Here is a 17,824-nt window from a genome sequence, read left to right as displayed (position 1 = left end):
AAAGCTTCTGTACTAGGAAGCTGTTCAGGCCTCATTCACAAGTGCACTTTGACAGCTAGACCACTGAGAAAACAATTAAAAACAGGACTAGTGGGGTCTTTCCGAAGGCAGGGGATACCCATAATCTTCTCCCCTTCTCTTGAACTGAAATTTTGTTAGGAATGAATGTGAAGGCCTACATTTTCCTCAGAACACCTTACACCACAGCAGGCTGCCAAACCTCTCCCCTCACATTCACTTGTGAATACAGTACAAAAGTGTTTTAAACACTCGTTTAAGTTGCAGTGTGCTGCCACCCACAGCATTTCCCACCCCTCAGCTTCAAACCATAAGGACTAGCAACTTGATTTCCCAGTTTGTTATCAAAGCTTAGATTCTCAGGTGTGGGTGCTTTCCAAAATTCTCCTCAGGATTTACCCTTGGACAAAATGGCTGCCAGCAGCTACCCTCAGTGAAAACTGTACAGGAGCTAACCCAAGTTTATTTTATTCATTAAACCATGAATGTGGTTTTGAGTGTGTGTGAGATTGTACACCATACACAAATCTACCCTTCTGATAGGGCCCTCAAATTCCTGGCATGCTGAGAGTTAGGAGTCCGGCACATCAAGAGGGTGTGATGGAAGGAGGATCCGGCTGCCCGCCCTTGTGGGAGAACTTGTTCAACAGAATTGTAGAGTTGGAAGAGGACCTTTGGGTCATCTAGTCCAACCCCCTGCAATGCAGGAAGAGTTGTAGCGAAGGAGAAAGGGAAGGGGAGAAAAACCACGCAACAAAGTTTTCTCAGTGAAATCCAATACACCACTGTGTTTATTAACTCGGGATTAAACGTGATAAGCACAACCCGCAGCAAAGGGATAGTTTCCTTCCCCCACACTCAAAAGCTTAATCCTTCTGCTTCTTCAGGAGCTCCTTCAATTGCTCGATCTGGGTGCTCACGCTGCTCTTGGCCGTCCCGCCAGGGGAGGTGTACTGCTCCACGCTGCTCTGCTGGTTGAACACCTGGGAGATGTCGCCTCCCAGCATGGGGCTGGAGGGAAAGAAAATGCAGCCGGAGGTCAGTCGGTGGGTATTCAACAATATTCAGAGAACTTTCTCTCTCTCTCTCTCTCTCTCTCTCATGTTGGTCACACTTTCAAGTGACCAAGAGACAGTCATGCAGGGCAGAGCTGTGTCAGGGGTGAGGGAACCTCAAACCAGGAAGCCAAATGTACCCCTAACAGGTTTCTCTGTCCAGTTCTCTGGACCCTCCCCAGGCCACACATCTCTGAAGAAAAGCCATACCCCTCCGAAGCCCCCGGAGCATTTTTTTTGACTGGCTGGAAGTATCCTTGAGCTGGGATGGCTCTCTTCGGCCACCTAACATTCTGCCTTAGAGAGACTCTTAGAAGGAATGATTTTAACGCAGTATAAGATGCCGACGCCTCGGGTCTGCAGCCGTGAGGGCTAGAAACAGCAGAGGTTGAATGCCCTTATGTCATGTATGATGCAGTCGAGGTTCCTGCATTGCACAGGGTTGGACTAGATGGCTGCTGGGGTCCCTTCCAACTCCACAGAACTTGGTTTTCACATTTTGCAAAAAGGGCGAAACTTACGTGATGCTCTTCAGGTCCTCTGGGGATAGATGGTTAAGAGTCACTCCTTTGGTCTCAGCTAAGTGGACCGCTTTCCCGACGGCAGTGTGGGCTTGTCTGAACGGCATCTGCAATTGCAAAAGCACACATTCAGGAGCTTTCCCTTGCGTAGACCTAGCTGATCCCTGCAATCTTCAGACTGAATCTACGAAGAGTAGGAGGTTGCTGTGGCAGCTTCCACCCTAGGATAACCTTAAGAGCACAAGCAGAGTCTACTGCATCAGGTCAATGGTCCATTTGGTCTGAGGGGGTATCGTGCAGACAAGGAGCACCCAAACACCTGTTGGAGAGGGGGCTCATCTCTTGGGAAACCAGCCCATCTTGCATCAAAAAGTTGTGCTATCTGAAACTTGGGGTGGGTGCTGAATTATGTAGTGGAATGTAATGGAAACAGATGCCCACATTTACTGTGCAAGCAGAAATCTGCAGCGGTTTCTCCAGGAGACCACAGTTTTTGGTGGTCCTGCGTGGTGGTGCCCACCCAGGCCCAGATCCGCTGGGGAAGTCGCTGGATCACAGCTCTCAAGTACAAATGCAAGTGGAATCTACCACTTTGGATTGGGAGTAACCAACATGGTGCACTGCCCCCTCCAGATGTTTTTGGGCTCCCATCATTCCTTGCTGTTGGGGACACCATTGGGGTGGCTACCCCTGCTTCAGACACTCACCCCCTTGCGAACCAGGAGGTTGGCAAGATCCGTAGCCAGCATATCAGGGCTGAGGGCTTTCTCCATGGTTTCCTTGTTGATCTGGAAGAGAATATTTATTTCTTTTGTTGTTTTAAAATTTTATACACCACTTGACTGTGCCCCCGAGAGGGGGCAATGACAATAAAGATGATATTATTATTATTATTATTATTATTATTATTATTATTAGCAGCAACCTCAGAGCGGTTTACGAAGAGAACAAAACAATCAAGTTATCAGTCAAAGCAGTTCTTTAAAACATTCCAAAGATACAACTGGGAATAAGAAAACAACCCCAAAAAACAGATTAAAACATACATCCATGTTCTACGTAGGTCTCTGCTTACAAATCCCCTATTATCACATTGAACTTGTTGGTTGCTTAAAAAACACACTATACAAAATGCATTTATAACAAAAATGCATGAAATTCATTAAAAAGAAATAAAGAAAAGAAACCCAATAGCAGCAGAAACCTTTGGCAAGAGTAGTGAATGCTCCATTGCAAGACATCAGGTATAATGGATAGCCAATTTAAAATAATCAAATCCACTTTAATTGTGCAACCTGGGATTTGGTGGTATACCAAATTTGAAAAATTGTAACAGTCTGGAACCAGCCTTAGAAAGAGAGGGGGGGAGAATGGGAACGCTTATGTGCTTCCTCAGCAAGTAAGGGCAAACCTTCCTAAAAAATAATAATTCTTACCTGGAGAGTAGAGATCACACCAGTGGTGACCTGAAGCACGGCACTCAGGGTGTCAATCACATCGATCACGGCCTCCTTATCTTCCTGTTTGCAGGGGGGAAAACAGACTAATGCTTTTATCTTTTTACATGAGAAATGTGCTGCTGGACCAGACGAGAAGGCCCACCTGGTCCTGCAAAACATATCCTCCAGTATTTCTTCAATGAAAATAGGGACATCCTAAGGAAAAGCGGGACATTCTGGGATCAAATCAGAAACCAGGACAGATTCTCTAAATCAGGGACATCTCTGGAAAATAGGAACACTTGGGGGGGTCTGACATCAATGAGTCACTTTCCCCCGGGAAGCTCATGAGCAAGGCCTTGTAGGCGATGGCCGTCCCCTGCAATTTGTCCACATTGACCCAGAGAACAGACTCAAGCCTTCTCTCAACCTGAGTGCTGCACACATCTTGTGGCAAGAAGTTCCACAGATCCTCTGTGCTTCTTACCCTCGATCCAAGCCCCAGCTGCGCCAGAAGGTGGCAGTTTGTAACTGGGACCTAGGTAAAGCCATTAATGCCACCATCCTTTTACCTGCAGGTCTTTGTTGTAGGCACTGGGGAGTCCTTTCAGTACCACGAGAAGTCCAATAGTCTGCAAAGAACAAGGAAGGAATGAGATGGGAGAGGGCATTTAATAACACTGAAAAAGTATGTGTCACAAATACATTCAGGTACGGACAAATCCACTGGATTTTTCTTTTAAAGGAAAGTTCTCAAGGGTCACCTGTATTTTATTCCTTTATCAACATACCCCCAATGGTCATCTAGTCCAACCCCCTGTAATGGTCATGTCGTCCAATTCTCCAACCCACTGCAATGCAGGAATCACAACTAAAATTTTCGAGGCTTTGTCACTGACTGAACCTGAACCAAGCCTGGGCACTCACCCTTCCGATCACACGGCCAGTCTTGCTACGGATCAGTTCGAGGCTGTCCGGATTCTTCTTCTGAGGCATCAGGCTGCTCCCGGTGCTTTGAAAAAACAAAACAGAATATGTCACACTTAGAGCAAAGCAAGATCTGGTTCAACCTCTCAGGCCGCAGCAGTACTTTTCAGCCTCTATGGGGGTGGGAGAAAAGCAACCTCTCTATATTGCTCTGCTTGAAACTGCAGAGGATTCTGGAACAGGCCCCATTAGGGGCAGTGGTAGACAGAAGGGTATGAACCACAGATCTCAGTGTTTGAGTAAAATAAAAATGAATTTGGGGGAAATTGAACTGGAGCTGGGTTGAGCTGAGTTACTACCTGGCGTATTCATTTGGGAAGGGGAACAAATTAAAAGTTTGCATTACCTTGAGATGATTGGTGATAATATGAGGGGAACTGAAATGATTTGGAGCAAGATCCATGTGGAAATTGAATTGAATGGAAGGGAAACTGCTGCGGAGTGCAAATTAATGGAAGAATTTATCCGAGACAATTTGGGTGGGGGATTAAGTTTTCTTTTCACTCCTGCGGCTTTAAGTTCTATGTTTGCTTATATTAGCATATGCAGATTTGTGCCCTAGTCCCAAATCTTTTAAGTATGTCAATACCTCTGTGCCTTACAGTGCACAGTTAGACCACAAGCTGCAGTTCATTAATTGTGCCATGTTGACTAGAAGCATGACCCCAGGAATATCCAGTGTAGCGGAGGAGGAAGCTGTCATTTTTGCAAGGGGGTGTCTTTTAATCCCCTATCAGCCATCTCGTTCAGAAACTCCTGATAAGTGAGCAAGGAAAACAGAGATCCCCAAATGCCTAGCTTAAAAGCCATTGGACATAGAATGATAGATTTACAAGGGACCCCTGCAATGATAAATATTCTCTGAAAAGGTGGCCCTTCCACCTCTGTTTGGGCAAGGCTGCCGGAGGAATCCCCAGAACAGGGTTAAGAATTTCCACAGCGTTACCAGAATGCATCGGAGAGAGTGATGAATCCGAACTCCTTTGTGGCAAAGAGAATCAGGTCTTCGGCTAATTTGCTCAGGTGGATCATGAGCAGAGAAGAAGTGGAAAGGAACTCCACTGGAGGGAAAAAAATGAGGGGAAAAGAAATCTCATTGGTTGCCCTCAAACAGGGAACAAGAATAGAGTCCATCAGGCTGTCCTGTTTTAACTAGCTCACTCTTATTGCAAAGCCTTCAAGGTTCTAGTCCTCTGCAAACCTGCCCCTTGCAACCGATTCCAAATATTCGGAACTCTGCCCTGACACAAAAACAGCACACTTACCCGCAAAGTCACGGTCGCTCACAGCATCAATGCTGTTGATGCTGATGGATGCCATCTCGAGTTCTAGAATGAAAAAAGACAGACAAAAAGAGACACGTCAAGGAAATTTGAGCAAAAGAGTAACAAAGTCAGATTGATTCACTTTGCACGCAGATGTTGCCACAAGCGAAGAGTAGATTAATGGGGTAAGAGAGAGAAAGTGAATGTATTGTTGTGTGAGAGGGGAAAAAGAGAAAACACCTCAGACCAATTCAGCCTAAAATCTAGGTTCCTTTATTTTTGGCAGTCTGTAAATTAACTCCCTTCACCTTCTGGAAGAATGGTTTTGCTCTGTTTCATTTGGAAGGAAAAATGCACCACTCACCTTTACGGATAAGTTCACGGTCCAGGCCAAGTGGGTTGCCAGCCAGAGCACCACTGCAAAAATAATAATAAAATAAATGGAGAGAAGAGGTAGAACCTCTTCTAACCTCCTGTTCAGAGGAAGGGCAGCAAGGGCTGAAGCCGACTAGTAGGGGAGGCCCCCATTGCCCAGCCAAGATCCTTTGCAACACTGCAGGGAGGTTGTACATGGGGTGGGAGCCATGGAACTGAGAAAACACTTCCCTCCTTTCCCTATACATGCTAACAATTTGCTGTCAGCAGTTACAGGATATATTGGTCCATTACATTAAAATCCAAAGGAGACAGGTGTACACGCAACATCCTCAAGATTCGCAGGTGATGATGAGCTACTGGTCATAGCTGGTCCAGGTGTAACTAACACCAGAAGGAGATTCAGTTTTTACCTTCCCAAAGGCAGGACGTCGATCCTCTTCTTCACCTCCGAGAGACGCTCGGAATCCCTGGTCAAAGCCACGGCGTGGCTGTTGGAAGTCAAGAGGAAGAGACTTGAAGAGGAGGAAGCAAACCCACATCTCTGAAAAGAGGCGCCCACCCACCTACCCGCCAGGGCCAAGGAATTTTACTTCTTGGATCTGGAGCCTCCTGGATCATAGAAAGCAGATTTTTGTGACCTAGCACTCTGCACATGCTCAGAGACTACCTCTCCTCCCCAGGTTGAAAGCTGCTGCAGGATGGATTGGGGCAACTTACTAGAAGGAACTCCAGAAGGTGGGGAAGGCATCCATTACCTTAATAAGAGATGGCTCCATCTGATTGGCTGAGCCCTCTGCAGGTGGGTGTAACCAGGGAGGATCACTTCAATTTCACTGCAAGGAAACACAGGAGACCACCAAGTTACAAAATCACATTTCACTGACTTTGGACCAAGTTTGTTGCCTACTGCACAAAGAGTTGCAGTGTTGTCTCCACCCGTTCTTGGCCTCTGGCCTTACCGTTTTCTTCTGACACATGGCTCACAGATGGTTGCCCAACAGGGAATGTGGTTCTCGGACTGGGGAAAAGGAAAAGATTCCCTCCTCCAGCTTAGGGCTTCAGAAAGCCAATACCAGCCATTAAAGTTGTCCCCATAAATGAACTGGCAGCCAGTGACTAGTCCAAGAAGAGGGGACAGTGTGGTTTAGTGGTTAGAGTGTTGGACTAGGGCAGAGCAGGGTTCGAATCCACCACTCAGCTCACTGGGCAACCTTGGGCCAGGCACTGCCTCTCTCAGCCTAGCCTACCTCGCAGGGCTGTTATCGGGAATAAAATGGGGAAGCACCATGCACACCACCTTGAGCTCCTTGGAGGAAAAGGATGGGATATAAATGCAATAAAATATATATAAGTAAAATGTGGCGGAGGGGCAGGGAGAAAATAAAGAGAAGCTTACGCAGAAGCACGCTCCACCAGGGTGCGGATGAGCTGCTGCAGGTGGCCGGAAAGCACTGTGATAGAGCTCTTCATCAACAACCTCAGGTCGGTCACCACCTGGAAGAAAAGCCGCAAAGCATCTCACTTCTCAGGCCTCATGAAAGAAAGACCAACAATTCCACCTGGAGACGCTGATCTGGCCCCTTTCACAGAGGATGCTGAAGAAGGTCATTTGGGATCAGTTTAGCCGGTCAAGAATACCGTTCCAAAGGCATGTGCCACATGTCATAGTGGCTGGGCAGTTGCTAAGATTGGGGGGTTCACACTGAAAAAGAGCCCTGCCCTGTGGCCCCTGGCTTGCTCACTTGCCTCTTTTCCTGATGGGCATGCCAACCACAACAGTGGCAAGGAAGAAGAGCAATGGAGGGTATTTTGTCTAAGCCCTTCTACCCAAGAAACCTGCAGAAGGTCCCGATGGCATCCAAGAAAACCATTTTGGAATCCATATAGCATACGATTGCTTGGAGTGGACATCCTTTACCCTGGCCTCAAAGATGTGCATTATTGGAGCACAGCTGTTACTTCTGAGAAACATGTTGTTCTCTCCTCCTGGGTTGGAGGGTGGGGAGGAAGGGAGTGAAGGCCTCCTAGTTTCAGATGGGGGGACGTTCCCAGCCCTACCCGGAGACACCATTGGGGATCAAACCCGGGACCTTGGGTGCAAAGCAGGTGCTCTGTCACTGAGCTATGGCTCTTGCTGCTGCTGCAGCAGCAGAGTGCAGGGCTAGATCTCATGGTTTTGACTTAAAGGAGAGTAGAATTTGGTTCCATTGGAAGATGCCTTCTACAGAACCCATTGGTCCATCTAGCTCAATGCCGACTCCACTCACTTGCAGCAGCTCTCCAGTTTGCAAACGAACAATCTGGGAGCAAAGTGTTGCTCATCCACTGAGCTATGACCCTTACCTGTCTTGCACACATATGTTCACACACTTATTAAAATAATGCAACGATGAATTCATTAAAACACATTTCTATTTCCTACAGCTTGGAAACATTTATTCCCCCGTTCAGTGACATTCTGGGCAAACATTTTCCTGCACCTCGGTGGCCAATTGGGTAAGACCACATCCCTGGTCCATCCCTCAACTCCTTTGCCTCTGCTGTGGGTTAAAAATTGCTCATTTAATAATGTATTACTATTACTAATTTAAAAAAATGCAGGTAATGCGTCATGGAAACTTGTCTGCAAAAGCAGATTTTTCTGCTGAGGGTCTCCTGATAAGAACCTGGGTGCCTTGTAAGTGTGCTATACACACTTACCTGGGAGTAAGCCCTATTAAACTCAGTGGGAATTACTTCCAAGTAACCATGTATGGAATTGCATGGGGGGCGCTCAGCTGGAGGCCAGCTAGCTCCCTACAAGGCCTGAAGGGCCAGTATCCGGCTTTGGGGAATGCAGGAATCAAGATACAAGATATATTTGGCACAGTTCAGGTACCGCTTCATTGCTGAGTGAACTGGAGGCGGCCATCCAGTGTGAGAATAAGCAGGACTTGAACCCATGGCCTTCAGAGATGCTGACAAGCTCCTTAACCACCAGACCACTTTGCCTCTCAACTGCAACAGCTCTGGGCTAGAGGAGGAAAAGAGGGCTTTGGAGGAATCAGCTATGGAAAGGGGCCACCTTGAAAGAGCAAACAGACTCCGAATTTTACACAAGCAGCTGGTCCCCAAGACCAAGAACATATTTTTAATACTAATAATAAAGAAGAGACAGAAATCTCAGTAGCTATGAATGAATAGCTCGTTGTACTCGGTTCAGAGTGTTGGGTACCAGAGCTGTTGGGCTAGGGAGAAAAACAAAAGCAGCCAAGATGGAGATACGGTGGTAACTCAAAGCACATTTGAGTTATACTGTGTGCTGTTCTGGTCGCCTCATCCCAAAAAGGATATTGGAAAAGATTCAGAAAAGGGCAACCCTAATGATCAAGGGGATGCAGTGACTCCACAGCGCCACCCGCTCCCTCTGATGCTTGACTAAATGGGCCATTGACCCGATTCTCTTATTTATGTTGTTACGACCTCAGCAAGGAGGAAGGGCCCTTCCCAAAAACACCATCCCCATCCCAGTGGAGTTTGCAGAAGAGGAGCCGGAAAGCTGATCTCATGCAAATAGATTCAGAGCACGATGGTGCAACTCCCGAGTTCAAAAATGTGGGATTACTGGCTGTTTATCCTCTGTATCAGAAAATCCCTAAACCTTGCACAATCTGACTTCGGCTGGACACAGGAAGGGGCAAAGGGCAATGGCTTAAATCAGGGTGTCTACAAGAATCCCTCCTCATTTCCCCACCATCTTGTGAGATTTTTTGGAAGTGTGACTTATCTGGAAAGCTTCAAGGACTAGAAACTTGACGTTATATTTTAAAACAGAATAGCTTTTTCAGAACGCTCCCTCCCGCAATACCTTCTGCTACTACATTTATATAGGAAACAGGACAGAGAGAGAGAGAGAAACAGGTAGGATAGCTAAAACTGCTAATAAGCCATCCACTCTTGTTTTCCTACTTGATCGTTTCTGCTTCTTCCAGTGTGAAGCTTGCCAGCCACATCACCAATCAGCTCCTGGAAAAAAGGAGTCATCGTCATTGTCAGTCCAATGCTTTGGAGGAAATAGATCTTGAGAACAGTTATTCATTGGCCAAGTTTGCATGTAATGCTAAGCCATGGTTTGTCTGAACCAATGGTTTGCCGAATGAACCATGGTTGTCTCCCCAACAAGTAAACAAACCATGGTTTCTTACTTTAAAGCTGGGGTCCTTGATGTGGTGCTTGCAGGCACCATGGTCTCCTCAGACAGCCCCCTTGGCACCTACTTAGGCCCCGTGTCCATCCCTTTTTTATTTTCATAATTTGAAGTGATTTATTTATTTATTTTTGCTTGGGGATGGTTCTGAGAGGTTTGTCTGTTTGGGGAGGTAGGGCTCTGTGGATCTAAAGCTTGGTTTGTTTTCGACCTGCTTGTGCTTTCGGCCTCTATGATCCTGCTGTCCTGTAGTTATCCAACTGTGTTTGTAGCCCCAAAGGGCCATTAGGACACTGAAAATTAGGGTACGGATCTCTTTTGGTGGACAAACAGGAGGTAAGGGGAAGCTTGCTTCTTCCTGAAATGGACATAGCCAAAAATCCCTTAGAGTCTACAGTCCCCAGAAGAAAAAAGCCACAGAACGTAGATTGAACAGGTGCACCAAACCTTGAGCCTGCGTTCAATGGTGGTGTGGATGTCCTCATCAGTTTTGGTGATCACCAAAGTGCCCTTGGAAATCTCCTCAGAAATCTACAAATACAGCAGAAAAAGGGCTGGTTAGTAATTAAGAAGGCGGTCTTTGCTGCTTGTGTTTGTGGCGGGATGAGTTAGAGAGCCATTCATGCATTTAACAGCTGAGTCCAAGAAGCTGTGTTTAGGAGCCCTGCTTCTTTCCAGGAGAAAGTCAAAAAGAGCCAGCATGCACTTATGGGTGTCAGCATATTGGGAAGTGGATGACATCACCCATCACAGAAATATTTTTGGTTCTGGGGTGCTCTTATACAAGGAACTGTTCTATATGTGTACATTGGATAAGGAGAAGTTGATTCTTCCTTCTAATCCCAGACTGATGTGATGGGGGGACACAAATTGCATGCTCATGAAGTAGAGATTTACTAACCTGTTCTTGGCAAGGAAAGAGGGGAAGCAAACCCACCCAGGCCCCAGTTCTTAAATTCTAATGTTCCCTACTCAAGATGAAACAGTCCCCATCTCCCAAAGCACCCTTTCTGAATATTGTAAGCTTGCTTTGAAGTTCCCGGATCAATACCTTCTCAAGCCCACTGATGATCTTCTCCACTTCGGCTTTGGATAAGATCCCAGCTTTCTCCAGAGCCTTGGCATAAGCTATACTTGAGCGGACGTCAACTTCCGCCAAGCGATGGTCTACCTCTATCGAAGAGTTGAGCTTCTCCATGATGGGATCAAGACTCCCCGTCAGCCTTCCTCCGTAAAGTTTATCACCCTGGGGAAAGAAGGAAGATGCCTTGCGCAGGTTAGCAAGAATGAGAAATTAAGAAGGAATGTAGGAAATAACTCCAGCTAAGTACTGTTCACATGGACCGGATCTCTAGGGTTTCAGACAGGGAGCATCTCCTAGCCCTATCTGGAAATGCAACTGGGGACTGAGCCTTCCTTGGGGGGGGGGTTAGCAGAGCTTGGATGGCAAATCTATCATGTATGATTCAGTCAAGATTCCTGCGTTGCAGCGGGTTGGACTAGATGACCCTCAGGGTCCCTTCCAATTCTACAGTTCTATGATTCTAAGCTGCCTTGTACATCGTTGCACTGTTGGTCCATCTAGCACTGACTGGTAGTGGCTCTCTGGGGTTTCAGGCAGGGCACGTTCCCAGCCCTACCAGGGTTGAACCTGAGACACCCCCCCAAGCGGCAGAGCTCCCCTCAAATGTTGAAGTTTGATTCTGAAATCATAGGACCCACAGGTCTACCTCTGGAGCTCACTGCCTCTCCCTCTCCCCCAGCCAACATTTTGGTGAATCCAGCACATATAGCTTATTATTGCTCTTCAGCAGAACACTCAGTGGATCACAATCTGCTTCTGTCAGCACAGAATTCCGTTGCTGCAACTGCTCCCGTTGCCTCAAAACAAATAGGAGAGCAACATGTGACTGCTCTGCCTCTTCAGGAGCCAAAGGTCAGCCGGCCAGGAAATATCATTTCAGGGTCAAGCCACACTGAAGCCTGCATTCAGCACTTAAAAAAATAAAAATGCTTCTTTTTCCCAGGCAATGCCAGTAATGGAGGTTAGCATTGAGAAGCATCACTTGCAAATATTCTTTTTTTGCAAGAGACAGCAAGTCTTGTTAGGGGAGGATTTGCTTTCAAAAGGAAGGGTCTCTGAACGCAGGACTGAGTCAGACCTGCCGGTCCATCCCAGCCCTACTGCATGCAGAGAAGATGCTCTGCCACAGAGCCACAGCCTTTGCCTTGAAAATAAAGTTAAGTTTCTAGTCCTCATGGTTTTGAATCAAAGAACCCAGGAAGCTGCCTTACGCTGAGATGCACCGCAGGTCCATCTAACTCAGAATTGTGTGCACTGACTGGCAGTGGCACTCCAGAGGTTTTGGCAGGGAGTCTCTCCCAGCCCTACCTAAAGATGTTATCTGGGAATGAACCCGGGAGGTTCTGCACACCAAGCTGATGCTCTGCCACTGAGCTGCTTGCCCTCTGCCCTATGGAGGTTTTCAAACAGAGGATGGGCTGCCATCTGCCAGGGATTATCTAGCTGTGGTTCCTGTGTTGTAGGGGGTTGGACTAGATGACCCTTGGGGTCCCTTCCAACTCTACAGTTCTAGGAATCCGTATAGATCCTTTCAATACAGCATGTGCAAGTCAGACTGTGGGTCCACCTTGCCCAAGAGTGTCTGACTTGAAGAGGAAACTGCCCTCAGCCGTGCGAGCTCCTTTGAAACGGGTGTGCCAGGGAGGGCGTCAGACTCCCCAGGAGCCTTCTGTATGCAGTGCAGGTGCACCACCACAAAGCCTGGCCCCTTCCAATCTCTCCCCAACCCCTGGCCTTCCAGCATTGCAAACCCCTCACATTCGCACCCTAAATTCATTCGCCTCTTGAACATAAGAACCACCTGCTGGATCAGGCCAATGGCCCATCTAGTCCAGCATCCAGTTCTCTCAGTGACCCCACCCAGATGCCTGTGGGAAACCCCTAAACACGGATTTGAGCACAAGAGCATATCTTCCTTCCTGTGGTTTCCAGCAACTGGTTTTCAGAAGCATCGCTGCCTCCAACTTTGAAGGCAGAGCGCATCCATGATGGTTCCTAGCCACCGATAACCTTCATCTCCATTAATTTGTCCTATCCTCTTTTAAAGCCATCTAGGTTTGTGGCCATCCTTGCCTCCTGTGGGAGGGAGTTCCACAGTTTAACTATGTGCCCTGTAAAGAAGAACTTCCTTCTATGTGTCCTGAAATCTGCCAACATTTAGCTGATGGCACACAATAAATAAGAAGGTTCTATGGTTCCATCCTCCAACGGGTCAAAAAAAATGAAACTTAGATGCCCAGCAATAGCTGTTGTCTGAAAACTCAGGCACCAGATGTCTAGAATATAAGTGCTATAAATGAAACCATAAGAATAGCCCTCTTGGGGCTGTTTAGCTCAGTACTCTGCCTCCAACAGAGGGTAGTTCAATGAAATCACATATATGTATGGTTTAACAACCAGGCCCTTGTTCACTAACAGCAGTGAGAGAGGTACACTGCCTCTAACCATGGAGGGTATACGAGTCTCATCTAACCATGCTAACAACCCCAATAAAGGGGCACCCATATGTCTGCTCCGCAGCAGTGGAATACACCATGTATTTTATTTATTCACATCCTACTCTCCAGCCCTGGAAAAAATGCTCATCAAGCGGCTTACAAATCTCAGTAATAAAACAGCTCCTGATCTCGGGCTTAAATTGTAAAGCACATGACACAAAAGGAAAAGGGATTCGGAGGGAGGAGGAAAACAGCAAACCCAGAAACTGGTTCTTAGCATGTAAGACCCTTCACCAGCTCTTTGGTGACAGTGAATTCCACCATCCCAAAAAATCCTTATCCCATGCTGCAACCATGCCCTCTCCAGCATGCAAGCTACTGTCAGTGCCATCTAAACGGAAAATGAATCACAGAAATAACTACAAACCCTAATTTTGCTCAAAATGATTTCTGATGTGAAGCCTCTGCAATGACAAATCTTATTGTGAAAAAGGACAGGGATGGAAGGTGGGGGGTTTTAGGGGGGGGATAGGGGGGGAGGTGAATTTCCAAAAACTCCCAGCTCACCTCGGATGCCATGTCTGGCGATGTTTCCTCCTTCTCCAACTTGGCTTAGAAAGAAAGAAAGCTTTGCAAAATCTGGAAGAGAGCCAGAGATTGGGGGTGGTTTGACACTTGCATAAGAAGCCTGCCCCTCTACCATCCCAGACAGACAGACAGACAGACAGACACAGCGAGACAGAGAGGCGGTGCATCCTTTCCCCTCTCTGCAAAGCTACTGGAGAGACCGCCAGGGAGCGCCCCGCAGCTGCTTCCCACGATGGGCTCACCTGCTGCGCCTCTGAAGCACCAGCCAGCCGATCTGTGCTGTTCCAAGCTGCCCAGGGCTCCCCTTTTCAAGCGGCAGCCTCCAGCAAGCCACGCCCCTGGGCGGGGCCTACGGTCAGATCGGATAGTTGGCCCCACCCACCGACCCTCTGGCTTTACCCCAACGCTTCTGGAAGGGCTGTTCTCAAATCTGTATTCCTAATAGCTCCAAGTGATTAAACTCATCAAGAGATATCAAACTCGCTCTTGTTGCAGAGTTTTGTTTTTTTACCGACTCTGTCTCCAAATCTTAGGAAATAATTTAGCAAGTTATGTGAGTGGCGGGGAGAGGGAAGTATTACTGTATATTATAGCTAGATTATGATGATCCCTCCCCATCTATCTATCTATCTATCTATCATCTATCTATCTATCGCATTTATCTCCCACCTTTTTCTCCAAGAAGCCCAGGAGGACTTAGAAAAGTCAGCGCACAGCACTGATTAAACATGTTGGTTGTGGGATGCTGACACGTGTTTTGATCTGTTTTTAGCTTATTGCTGGATCTTTATTTTATTTTTTTAATTTGGATGTTTTAGATTAGCTGCCTTTGACTGGTTTTACTGATCATGTTATGGTTTTGTTCTTTTGGTCGCCCTTCCCCTTTTGTATCAAATATTCCAAAATTAGAGGAGTTGTATTTGTGCAAGGCTCTAAGAACCAAGAGGCACAGAATGAAGTGCATCAAAGAATGCTACATTCCTGCTTTTATCATTTCTTATTTTGTTATGCTGTGGTGATTTTAAGTTGCTGCTCCTGCATTCCTACAGCGCTTGACAAATCAGATCAAGAAAATGGTTTCAAAAATAACCCTGTCCATCATATCCAAATATCTTTCATATGTATCAATCTCTCCCTCCTTGTACCATGTAATAACCTGTGTTTTTTTATGAGTTTCCCCCCTTTATTAATGACACAAATCAGATAAGGTTAAGCACTTTAGCTTACTTATCTAAGTAGGAGATGTTATATCCCCCCACTTGCTGGCTGTATCTGGATTGCTTAATTTCTATAAAAAATCTGTCTGGAAATCTCACTTTTGGGTTGCTGTTGTGATGAGAAATGCAGTCTGCACTGGCTCAGGGAAGCAAAGTAACATAGGAAGCTTAATATTTATTTACTTGTTGGTTGTTTATTAAATTTGCATGCTGCGGTTCACAACATAAAAATACAAAATGAGAACACAAAATATAATAAAAACAAGACCCACAAACCCTCACAAACCAATAACTTCCCTCCCATAAGCCTCCTTATGCTAAAACCAGGGGCGGTGTCCCCCAATCCTCTTGGGCCCATGTGGAAATCTGAGCAGTTAAGGCACCACAAAATACCCATTTCACAGAAGGAAAAATGGGTGATGTTCAGAAACCACCACCCACAACACAATCCAAACCAGCATGGGTGTAGTGGTTAGAGTGTTGGACGAGGGTCCAGGAGATGAGTTCAAATCTCCACCCCACCATGAAGCTAACTGGGTGTCTTTGGGACAGTCATCTTCTCTCAGCCTACCTTGCTTCACAGGGTTATTGTGAGGATAAAATGGAGAGTAAGAGGGTGAGAAGGGTGTATTCCACCATGAGCTGATGGGAGTTGTAGTCCTAAATTTCTGAAGGGCAGCAGGATGGTAAAGGCTGACCTAAAGGAACAACTGAAGCTGTGTATCCCATTAGCCGATTGCAAAAAATCTAAATTCATATGAAACATTTTTCTTTGATATGCAGATTCTTATTTCCCCTGAAGGTACTGAAGATGCTGTGATTTATGCCTCCCTTTCCCCTGTTGTTGTGTTTTCCCCTATGTCATTTTGTTTACTGTAACCTCCTTGGGGCAAGGACCTGCCTTTTTGTCCCTTGCAAAGTGCCAGGCACATTGACAGATGGACAAACAATTATACTGAAAAAAATTCAGTGTAACTAAATCAACAAATGGTTGGGGCAACGTCTTGTGTCTTTAAGAGTAAGCATTATGGTTTTAAAGTAGTTTTTAATGTTGTATTTTGCATTGCTGTCACCCACTCTGGGACTTTCTGGTGAAGGGCAGGTAAGAAATATAATAATGATAACTGTCATGTTATTATTATTCCTAGATTTGTGTGTGGTATACTGTAGTGGGTAGTGTCGAACTGGACCCGGGAGAGACAAGGGTTCAAATGAAATTTGCTGGGTGTGACCTTGGAGGCCAGTTACTGACTTTCAGCCTAACCTACCTTGAGCTCCTTGGTGAAAAAGGTAGGGTATAAATGCAACAAACCAACAAATAAATAATAAACATCTGGGTCCTCATAATATAAAACTCTTTTATTTTATTATTCTTAGATTTATGTGTACAAATAAAATAAAAGTTCCTTTTAAACTATTTTAAAACTGAATAGTATAGCAATGATTCTTCATTCTTTAAGAAGCAATTATGTTTAATGAATGCGGGGTGCTAAAATGAGCTTTTTTAAAAAAGTACGTTCAGCATTGCAAGAAAGATTCTGTATACATCCTGAAAGTGCTGGTGAAATGCTTGATCAGCTGAACTTGTATGGAGAGGTGTTGACATTTTGGGTTTTTTTAAACCAGTTGTTTTAATGAATAGGGAATGTTTGTGCATGCTTCCTTTTTTTAAAAAAGAAAGAAACAGAAAGAAAAGGAAAGGAAAGGGGAGAGAAAAAAGACACTTTGGTGTCATCAGCAAAATGCTGAGCGTAGTAAACATCTTTCATGACAAAGAATACAAATACTCACAATAGCTGGCGCTGGGCCTCTCTGCTTTCAATAGTTAATACCGACATGCACACAAGTGACCCTGGGCCCCCCTGCCATCTCACTCAGAACGCTGCACCGAAACGTTGCTATGCTGAGCACACTTTTTTGGGGAGGAAAAAGGGGACAAAGTGCCTTTGTTCTCTCTGTGTTGTCTAGCAACATGGCTGGGCCAGGGACCAGCAAGAAAGCTCTGTGTGTGTATATAAGTTTCTCTCTTGCTAACCGGAGGGTGCTTTCATGCAGCCACTTATCGTAACTGCTGTTTTTATTTCATAGAATCATAGAACTGTAGAGTTGGATGGGACCACCATGGTCATCTAGTCCAACCCCCTGCAATACAGGAATCTTTTGCCCAGCGTGGGGCTCAAGCCTGTGACCATGAGGTCAAGAGTCTCTCACTATCTACTAACTGAGCTATCCCCGCTCTGATGTTATTAAGGGACAGATACAATAGAGTTCAAAGCTATAGATTTCGGAGATTAAGGCTCTCATGCTCTACTGGCTGAGCTATACCATACGGACTTAAAGGTAAAGGGACCCCTGACCATTAGGTCCAGTCGTGACAGACTCTGGGGTTGCTCATCTCCCTTTATTGGCTGAGGGAGCCGGCGTACAGCTTCCGGGTCATGTGGCCAGCATGACTAAGCCGCTTCTGGCAAACCAGAGCAGCGCACGGAAACACCGTTTACCTTCACGCCAGAGCAGTACCTATTTATCTATTTGCACTTTGACGTGCTTTTGAACTGCTAGGTTGGCAGGAGCAGGGACCGAGCAACAGGAGCTCACCCCGTCATGGGGATTCGAACCGCTGACCTTCTGATCGGCAAGTCCTAGGC

General features: G+C 46.1%; 1 protein-coding gene across 1 annotated transcript; it reads right to left on the bottom strand.

Annotated features, from left to right (window-relative positions):
- Positions 1-777: 777 nt before the first annotated feature.
- On the bottom strand, positions 778-14,304 carry ASL (argininosuccinate lyase). Its single transcript, XM_053366910.1, has 17 exons — positions 14,202-14,304; positions 13,939-14,010; positions 10,901-11,095; positions 10,297-10,380; positions 9,612-9,668; positions 7,060-7,157; positions 6,419-6,496; positions 6,074-6,151; positions 5,650-5,702; positions 5,286-5,348; positions 4,967-5,081; positions 3,961-4,045; positions 3,606-3,665; positions 3,031-3,114; positions 2,302-2,382; positions 1,595-1,701; positions 778-1,029 (listed from the first exon to the last, which is right to left on the bottom strand). The coding sequence occupies exons 2-17, from the start codon at positions 13,948-13,950 to the stop codon at positions 885-887; spliced, it is 1,395 nt and encodes a 464-aa protein (XP_053222885.1). The 5' UTR covers positions 13,951-14,010; positions 14,202-14,304; the 3' UTR covers positions 778-884.
- Positions 14,305-17,824: the final 3,520 nt, after the last annotated feature.

This window comes from Podarcis raffonei, chromosome 15 (genome assembly GCF_027172205.1).
Source record: "Podarcis raffonei isolate rPodRaf1 chromosome 15, rPodRaf1.pri, whole genome shotgun sequence".
NCBI classification, from domain to species: Eukaryota; Metazoa; Chordata; class Lepidosauria; order Squamata; family Lacertidae; genus Podarcis; species Podarcis raffonei.
Note: the sequence above shows the minus strand (reverse complement) of the source record. Positions and strands in the feature narration are given on the sequence as shown.

What these genes read in the sequence shown, in the direction of transcription:
- ASL (XM_053366910.1), bottom strand. An exon ending in GAAGAAGCAGAAACGATCAA is followed by an intron (nt 7,158 to 9,611) that starts GTAGGAAAACAA and finishes CTTTTCTTCCAG; the next exon opens with GTGGTGACCGACCTGAGGTT. An exon ending in CTGGTGGAGCGTGCTTCTGC is followed by an intron (nt 6,497 to 7,059) that starts GTAAGCTTCTCT and finishes GTTTCCTTGCAG; the next exon opens with TGAAATTGAAGTGATCCTCC.